This window comes from Otolemur garnettii, unplaced genomic scaffold (assembly GCF_000181295.1).
Source record: "Otolemur garnettii isolate 467f Iridium unplaced genomic scaffold, OtoGar3 scaffold00009, whole genome shotgun sequence".
NCBI lineage: Eukaryota > Metazoa > Chordata > Mammalia > Primates > Galagidae > Otolemur > Otolemur garnettii.
In genome coordinates this window covers 7,561,894-7,571,365 of record NW_003852404.1, presented here as the reverse complement: position 1 = coordinate 7,571,365, position 9,472 = coordinate 7,561,894, and the positions used below count along the sequence as shown (strand labels likewise).

General features: G+C 51.4%; 1 protein-coding gene across 1 annotated transcript in view; it reads right to left on the bottom strand.

Moving 5' to 3' along the window:
- ATP13A2 (ATPase 13A2) overlaps nucleotides 1-5,860 on the bottom strand; it is a 21,709-nt gene extending 15,849 nt beyond the window's left edge. The window contains exon 1 of the mRNA XM_003783864.3: nucleotides 5,686-5,860. Within this exon, the coding sequence (XP_003783912.1) occupies nucleotides 5,686-5,695 (10 nt within the window). The 5' untranslated portion in view covers nucleotides 5,696-5,860. The remainder of the gene's footprint in view (nucleotides 1-5,685) is intronic.
- Nucleotides 5,861-9,472: the final 3,612 nt, after the last annotated feature.

Below are 9,472 nucleotides of genomic sequence, written 5' to 3'. Positions count from 1 at the left end.
CCGCCACCTTAGGTGTATGTGGCTGGCGCCCTAGCCGCTTGAGCCACAGGCGCCGAGCCTAGAAAAACACTTAAACAAGGAGTTTATTTGTCTTATGCAAAAAGATGTCTGGGTATTGGTAACCCAGGGCTGGAACAATGGCTATGATGCCATCGAGGACCCAGGCGCCTTTGTTCTTTCTGCTCTGTTTTCCTGGACCAAAAGGAAGGCCTTGTGCAAGAATAAGCAGGAAACTGCGTGGCACATTTCATTTCTCTTCTCACTGCCAGAATGGGGCCACAGCAGCCGCCTCCAGCTGTGCCTGCTGCCTGGGATGGCCTGTTTTTAGCTCCCGATTCTCTACAGTAGAAGAAGCAAGCTGGAAATGGAATGGGGTTTCGAATGGGTTTCGAATCAGCCACCCTATAGTACCAACCCTTTGGCAACTCACACCCTTCTTCCCTTAGGCTGAGTTTTAGAAGGCATCATAAATATTATCTCTCTTCTCAGGCCAAGGACTGGGGTCAACTGAGAAATAGCAATAGGTTAAGGCAAAAGATGATTAAAACATATTCCTTTATTACAAATCAAGTGGACCCTGGAGTATATGGTTATATTTGGTTGAAATTCACTGGCCCCAAACTGAAGCTCAGCAGTAGACTGAATGCACACAATAGTGTTAATCACTATTGAACCACCTAGGAACCCGTGAGGCCATATGTCCCCAGACCAGGCAGAGTCTGTCCTCTTTTATCCTGGCTCCTGACCCCCTCACAGAGTGACAGCATAGACTATGGTAACAACAACACTAAGAGCAGCTGACATCCACCCGGCACATCCAAGGTCACAGGAGCTAAGTCTCCACACAAATTAACACCTATAACCTTCTCTGCAACACTAGGAAGTGGACTTGCATTTTTCTGTTTTACGAATGAGGTGACTAAGGCTCCGAGGGCACAAAGACCCAGCAATAAATGAACAGGAAGTCAGAGCCCAGCCCCTGTGCTCTCTGGGCCCATGTGGGCACTTTCTGAGAGCAGGACACATGTCATGTACTTCCTGGGTCTTCTCTTAAACCGATGACTCAAAAATCAAATAAGCCAACAGCTTGTTTCCCTATAGCTAACCCCTCTCCTATCTGCTTGGTTGACTCAGAAAACAAATGGTGGAGTCCCTAGCTCCAGGAAGAGGTTGGTCTCTGAGGACGGGGATGGACACACACACACACACACACTCCCTCCCTCTCTCTCTCACTAAATTATACAATCTTAATTTCCACCTAAGCATTGGAGGGGTGCTCTTTCCCTTAAAGGTCCTAAACACACACACACACACTCATAGCCTTTACAGAAACCTCAACCACTGGGGTCTCTGTCCAGGCCCTGTAGGAGGGGTGGAATCTCAAGGCTGCAGTGGGGAGGCAGGAATCGAGGCTCATAGAGACCCAGCCTGGGTCCCTGGGGTACAGGAGCTGCAAGGCTGGCTGGTTTCCTTTTTGCTCTATGGTCCCCCAGTGACAGCCTTGTCAGGGTCAAAACATTGTTTCCTTCCCTTTCCGATGACAACTTGCCGATAAGGGACGGCTGAAGCCTTTTCTGCTCTTTGGTGCAGCTGGGGGTTGTGGAGAAACTTGGGCAGAGGAGCAGTCACTTGGGATGACTGACAGTCTGTCTGGCAATACTGAGTTCTCAGGTATTTGGCCACCAAAAGCCATAGCCCTGTCTTGCCCCTTTTTAGAAGACTGACAGGCACAATTACCACAGGAGTCTCAAGTGTGGTTTGTTAGGGGGGGAGGGTGCTGGGTACAGAGGCACTTCAGGAGGCTGAGGCAGGAGGACTGCTGAGGCCAGGAGTTGCAGTGAGCTATGATGATGCCACTGCACTGGACCCTGTGCAACAGAGTGAGACTCTATGTTAACAACAACCAAAAAAAAATCTTTTTTTTTTTTTTTTTTTGAGACGGAGCCTCAAGCTATCCCCCTGGGTAGAGTGCCATGGCATCACGCTCACAGCAACCTCCAACTCCTAGGCTCAAGCGAGTCTCCTGCCTCAGCCTCCCAAGTAGCTGGGACTACAGGCGCCCACCACAATGCCTGGCCATTTTTTGGTTGCAGCCATCATTGTTTGGCGGGCCCGGGCTGGGGATTCGAACCCGCCACCTTAGGTGTATGTGGCTGGCGCCTTAGCCGCTTGAGCCACAGGCACCAAGCCCCAAAAAAGAATCTTTTAGAGATGAGGTCCAACTCTGTCACCAAGGCAGAAGAGCAGCAGCAAAATCACAGCTCACCCCAGCCTCAAACTCCTGGCCTCTAGTGATCCTCCCAGCTTCAGCCTCCAGAGTGGCGGCCACTACAGGCGTGCACCACCATGCCTGGCTCCAACTGTGTTTTTTGCCCAAAGCCCCTTCACCAGCCCTGGAGACCGGTGCCCTGGAGGCAGGTGGGGATTTCTCACCCTTTAGGGTTGTTCTCGGGATGTTTCTGTGGTGTAAGGGGCTTACTATGGGACTTTAAATACAGTCATTCATGGATGGGTCACCACGTTCTGATGAAGTGGCTACTACTTCTAACCCTATTTCCCAGATTGGGGAAACCGAGGCCCAGAGAGGTGAATTAAGTTGCCCAAATGCCATACATCCCCGTCGTCACTTTTATCACGAACTTGCTCCTGGTTCTCTTCCAAGCAAGCTGCATTTTATAAGGCAAGTACCCTGGCCTCTTTGGGCTCCCATTTCTCACCCCTAGGATGACAACACCAAAGCAGCTGGCACACAGGACTGGCATGAGCAACCCCAGCCCTGGCATTCCCACAAGCGTCAGCCTGCACAGTGGGTGAGGAAGTGTGGCTCCTGCTCTGACCCGTTTCTCAGGTGCTCTTCTCCTTCCCCAGCACCTGCGGTGCCTGCTGATGCCTCTTCTTGCTCAGCCTTACCACCCTCAGGCTGTCAGCTCCAGCAGACTCCTGTACTCTGCTAGGTAGATGCTGGGTGATTATTTAGCAGATCTGATTTCACCCCACACCGAGCCTGCTGGGAAGGCTCTTCTACTGTTCCCAGAGGACAACACTGAGCCCTGAGGCAGTTCGCCCTGGGATTTGTCTCAGAGCTGGAAAAGGACCTGTCTTGCTCTGAAGTCCTCTCTGCCCACCACACCCACTACTGATCGCCCGTCCTTGTTTGCACGGGTGTCACTGATCCTGCTCACAGTGCCGGACATACACCTGGCGTCAGGAAACATTGATGGATTAAATGAATGAACACCTATCTTGCAGGCATGATAGAGCATGGAGGCAATGGTGTGAGGAGTGAGCTACAAAGGCTCGAGCCTCTTCCTAAACGGCCCCTGCCAGAGACCCCCAGGATCGCTTTCCCTCTGGGAAGTTCTTCCTTGTGTCTGTCATATGGACACGCTCCCAGTCACTTTGGCAAGAAGGAAGGGAGAGGACTTTAAGGGAGGAAGTCATATCTTTGGAAACCTCTAAGCCAGTGATTCTCAACCTGTGGGCAGCAACCCCTTTGAGGGTCGAACGACCCATTCACAGGGGTCGCCTAAATACATCATGCCTATCAGATATTTACATTACGATTCATAACAGTAGCAAAATTACAATTGTGAAGTAGCAATGGAAATAATTTTATGGTTGGGGGTCACCACAACCTGAGGAACTGTATTAAAGGGTCACGGCATTAGGAAGGTTGAGAACCACTGCTCTAGACTCCTAAGGGTCAAGCCCAGGGCACCCTCTCGTGCAGGACACCTGTTGAAACACTCTGATGTGCAGGTGGCTATCTCTAGTCACATCTCTGCCTCCCCAGGGCTATTGTAGGAAAGGATCAGAGCTCTTGAAGCTCTGCTCACTCAGATCAGCTGGGAGGCAGCACATACAGGCAGTGTGAGACCAGAACACTTTCCCCACTTTTGTTACTGGGCTTCTGAACAACAGCAATACCCACACAGTATGGGAACCCTCAAAGGCACTAACTCACTGAATCCTTACACAGAACCCTCTCAAGGAAGTGTCCCAAAAGTCACCCATGAAGCTGCCATACATATGGAGAATTGTAGCTAAATGTACCTTTATTTACAGAATATTCATTATGAAATCTTACAAAGAGGCGGCCAACACATAGAGAATATTTTAGAAATCTTTTGTAAAATTTTGTATTATTATCCACATTTTATACTTGGGGAAACTGATCAAGGGAGCAGCGAACTTCCTTGCCTGGGGAGGGGAGTCAGAGAGCTTGAAAGGGGAGAAGCTAGAAAAGAATGGGTCTCTCTCGCTCTCTCTCTTTTTTTTTTTATCCAGATAAGAATCTCACTTTATTACCCTAGGTAGAGTGCCCTGGAGACAAAACTCGCAGCAATCTCAAACTCTTAGGCTCAAGTGATTCTCTTGCCTCAGCCTCCCTAGTAGCTGGCATTACAGGCACCCACCACAACGCCCGGCTATTTATTTAATTTTATTTTTTGGTTTAGCAGGCCTGGGCTGGTTCAAACCCACCAGCCCCGGAGTATGTAGTTGGTACCCTAACCACTGAGCTCCGGGCACTGAGCCAAAAGAGTGGGCCTCAGTGAACACATTCCTCACAGCCACCTCAGTGAAAAGTACATATTCAGATCCCCATTTAAAATGAGGACCAGAAAGGTTGGTGAACATGTGCAAAGTCACACAGCTATTGCAGAACCTGGACTTGAACTTGGTCTGAGTTACAGCCCTGGGGTAATGTCACCAGCCCTGTGGAGTGGAGGAGCTAGAGTCAAAGTCATTTAGGAACCTCTTGTTTCCTGTGGAAGCCATGGCTTCCTACTGGAGGCCTGGCAGTGGCCCAGCCTCCTCCTTCACTGTGGTTTCCCTGTGACCAAGGGCTCCTGTCTTCTGCTAGGCTGGGGCTGGTGGGTGTGTGCATCTTCCAATCTTTGGATCTGGAGTCTGGGGGCCATCTTTCCTCATTCTTTCCCCTTCTTCACCGCGGGGTGCATTCTAGGCTGTGGGGCTGAGTGATCAACATACAGATGAAACCCTTCTGGATACTGGAGGCCTACTGGCCTTATGAGCAGCAGATGGGATTTAAATTAGATGGAAGGGGTGAGTGTGGGACGCCTGGCCCAGATGGGTAACATGGAGGGTGTGGTCCTTGCACCGGGTTGCTGACAGTCTTCCTCTGGGAACTGAGGCAGGGGATCCGGCCCAGGAGTGCCCCAGGATACTCCCACCCAGTGCCTCAGGAAACCTGTTTTCCTCAACCTCATTCATTCATTCATTCATCCATTCAAGAGGGGTAGCTGCCCGGAGGTCCCGGATGCAGCCGCCTCCACACCTCCTGCTTGACCTGGACATCTGTCACTTAGGGTGGGTTACCAATCCAATCTAGCAGGGCAGGAGTGGGCGGTCTCCCTGCTTCCACCACGGCCCCCGCAGCCCTCTAGCACCAGTGCTGGTAGCTTCCTCACCCCCCACGCCCCCCCCGTAAGCAGGGTGCGGGAAGGCTAGGAGGGGCCGGTTGTACGCGGCGCCATCCCCCAGCCTGGCCTCAGCTAAGGGCCCGAAGCAAGTCCGGGTGAAAGGGAGGGGTCCGACCCAGCATCTCCGCCCGGGGCCCGCTCCTCCAGCTTGCTACCTCGAGGTCGGCTGGGGCGGGGGCGGATTCCTTTCCCCCCACCAGGTGCGACGACAGGCGCCGGGGCCGACTTGGCTGGCACTCACCTGTGCTCATGCCGGCTGCTCGCGCTCATCGCCGGCCCCGGCGCTGCGGCCCGTGGCCTGGGCCCGGGCGTACGCAAAGCCCCGCGGGGGCGCGGTCGGGCGACCCGGGGCTGGGGGAGCAGGGCAGGCGGCGACACCTGCACGATCGGCAGCAGCGGCGGCGGCGGCGAAGGCGGCGGCGCAGCTCCGAAGGTGCCGCAGTAGATCTCAAAGCTCCTCCAAGCCCCGCCCAGCCGACTGCGGCCCTCCGCCGCCGCCCGCGCCTGGGCTGCCGGGACTTGTAGTCCCTGCCGGCCGCTCCTCACAATCCCGGAGGTGGGGCGCATGAGGACAGGACGGCCCCCAGACTCAGAGAGACACGCACACGGGCTGGACAGCTCCCAGATAGACACACACACCACATGGAGTCACCCCCAGACATAGAGAGTCGCGCACACAGGTGGGAGAGTCCCTAGACAGACAGACAGACACACGGAATCAGCCCCAGTTGTGTAGCCCAGTCTAAGGACCATGCACGCTATACTCTGAGCTGCATCTCTTCCAGGTGCTGCAGTTATGGGCCCTCATTTCCAAGCATGTGGGGTAGCAACGATGGCTTCATAGATTTGTTGTGAGAATCGCTTTAGAAAATACAGGTAAAGCCCTTGGAATGGTGCCTGACACTGCTTTATAAATGTCAAAGAAGGAAAACGCACCTGCCCAGGGATGCACAGGGTCACATGTACCCCACAGGGAGACCGTGACACACAGGACGCCTGGAAAATGCTAGAGAGCTAGCAGAGGGATAATCCAACCCAGGGAACCTCACAGCATGACCTGCAGACACACCTGCATGGGGGAGGCACCAGGGTTATGATAATTGTATGCAGAATTTACCATACTACCCTATAGTGACAGGCACAGATACAGCCTGTCTCTCCCCAGCCTCTAGATAAAGGAACTGTAAAGACAGAACATGGAACCTCAAGATCCCAGGGCAAACCAGGGAATGTACATGTTATGGCCAAGGATAGGCTTGGGCACGATCCAGCAATCATTTGTCTAATATAAATTTATGGGGCGGCGCCTGTGGCGCTGGCCCCATATACCGGAGGTGGTGGGTTCAAACCCGGCCCCCACCAAAAACTGCAAAAAAAAAAAAAAAAAAGAAAAGAATTTATGTAGTGTTAGGCAGTGTTCTAGGAGCCAGGAACAGAAGAGTGTCCTCATAGAGCCCAGTGTCTGCTGGGACGCAGCCCAAGGCAAGCAAAGGAAACTCCAACAATGACCTGTCATGAAATGGGCTGGAAGGAGATAGCTATGCTGGAGTGTGATGGTGGAGACAGGCCCCAGAGGGGAAAGCAGCCCTGATCCATAGCACAAGTTCAGTAACATTTGGCACAGGAACACACACAGGCACACATGCAGGAAGGACTTGTTGGTGGCTAGCACTTGGAGGTACAGGAATGTGTGGAATTCAAAATGCTCCCAAGGGTTTTGGCTTGAGCAGCTGGGGGAGTGGAGCCATTTATTTAGCTGGGGGAGTTGAAAGAGGTTGGGGGTCATTCCTATTGACCACCTGGGTCATTAAGGCTGGTTTCACTAGGTCAGGTGACAGACTTTTTTTTTTTTTTTGACACAGAGACTTACTTTGTCACCCTTGGTAGAGTGCAAGTCATAGCTCACAGCAACCTCAAACTCTTGGGCTCAAGTGATCCTCTTGCCTCAGCCTCCTAAGTAGCTGGGACTATGAGCACGGGCCAAAACCACTGGCTATTTTTAGAAATGAGGTCTTGCTCTGGCTCAGACTGGTCTTAAACCTGTGAGCTCAGGCAAACCACCCACCTTGGTCTCCCAGAGTGCTAGCCACTGCACTGGGCAACAGATCTGTTTCATCTGCAGGTGACACACCTAATGGACTAAGCCCCCAAGTCTTCTCATTAGGCTTAGTCCAATGTTTGACAGGACACTTAACCAGGAAACCCTGTCCCCTGGGCATCAGGAAGCCTGTGTTTAAACACAGCTAGCTCAGATGGCCCTGAAAGGAGTTGGTGTGGTACAGTGGCTGGGGGCTGGGCTTTGGCATCAGAGAGCCATGGATGTGTGAGTTGCTTTCTAGTTGTGTGAGCTTTAAAAAGTTACTTTCCCTCTCTGTGCCTCTCTTTTCACCTATGGAATGAGATGGCAGGTACTTAGTAGACACCCATCACCTTCTTTAGATCCTGAAGCTGGGTTGGAGGCTCCACTCACTCTGTCTTACTAAGGCTGCTTGGCATTGAAGAGGTTCTATCCTCTGAGCCACTGAAAGAGAGCTAGGCCTGTAGCTAGCCCCATGTCCTCCATGGGGCAGGAAGCCAGAGGGGACCAAGGAAGCCAGAAGAGACTTCCTTCCAAGCCACAGAGAATGTGGGAGGCACTGCCATCTGTCTGGGGTTACCTTTAGGGAAGTGGCTTTTGCTGTGTGGTCATCTAGGTGGTTGGTCTGTGGGCCGGGCTTTCCTTTCATTACCGTGTATGAAATGTCCAGTCTCATGTGGGCCCAGACTAATTGGATGGTTTCCCTTCCAGGCTGCTGCTCTCCTGGGGGTGTGTGGAGAATATTGGAAGCCTGGTCCAAGTGGCAATAGGCTTGAGAAATCACTAATTTGGGCCAGTTTATTCCAGAGGATTACTTTCCTTTTCAGTTTCTCTAAGTTTCACAAGATTTTTACAACAAAGGGGGATTTTTCACACCTAGTAACAACCTTGGGGTAGAATTGTGGCTGTCCAAACACACAGTAAAGTGGGGTTTCAGGGCTTTTATAGTTATCCTGGGGCAAGGAAGAGAAGGGGCCTGTAGAGAATTTAAGCAGTAGGAGCTCTCCTTGCACTGAGCAGTCAGTGTGGTGGAGAAACATTGTCAGCCTTGCAAGGATAAACCATTCTCCAAACAGGCCTCTAGCTCTAGCCAGTTATGTCAGAAATATACCAACTGTCAACTCCAGAGGCCTGGAGTTTTACAGACAGAAAAACAGAGGCACAATCAACAACTTGCTCAAAGACCAGTTAAGACCACTTGAGTTCAGTCCTAAGAAGTGTTATCTTATTTATTTATTTTTTGGCCGGGGCTGGGTTTGAACCTGCCACCTCCGGCATATGGGACTGGTGCCCTACCCTTTTGAGCCACAGGCGCAGCCCGGAAGTGTTATTTTACAAAGAAAGGTATGCTGCTTGGGCACAGAAGCAGCATCAAGACCCAGTACCATTTTCTGCTCAGGTCTGTAGTTTCACTAGAAAAGTCTTTGTGATTGTTGGAATAGAACATTTGCCCAGCCCAATGAAAAAGTAAATAAGCAATAAATTAAACTAACAGTCAATAACATATAGTAATTTAGCTCAAGTTCACTTGGGGCGAGGGTGACCTACAGTTACAAATTTGACATCTGGTGATGCTGATTTGAAGTGGCAACTCCCAAGCTACACTCTGCCTTTTATCAGTAGCTCGGGTAAACTCATCTTTACAGGCCATTAAGTTATTCATGAGAAAAACCCATCTTTCCTTTCAGATCTGGATTTTAGAAGCAAAGTCAAATTATCCATGGACCCAAGGAATGTGACCTTGTGGAGGGGGTGGTTTGACAAAAATCTGTTGTTTGAGCTGAGGGAACAGAGCTGTCACGGACAGGGTCTAGAGCTTTGGCTCTCCAGCCTTTCACATAGCTGAGTACTAAACACTCTGATCATAGCTCTGCTGCCTTTCTTTTTTTTTTTTTTTTGAGACAGAGCCTCAAGCTGTCGCCCTGGGTAGAGTGCCGTGGCATTACAGCTC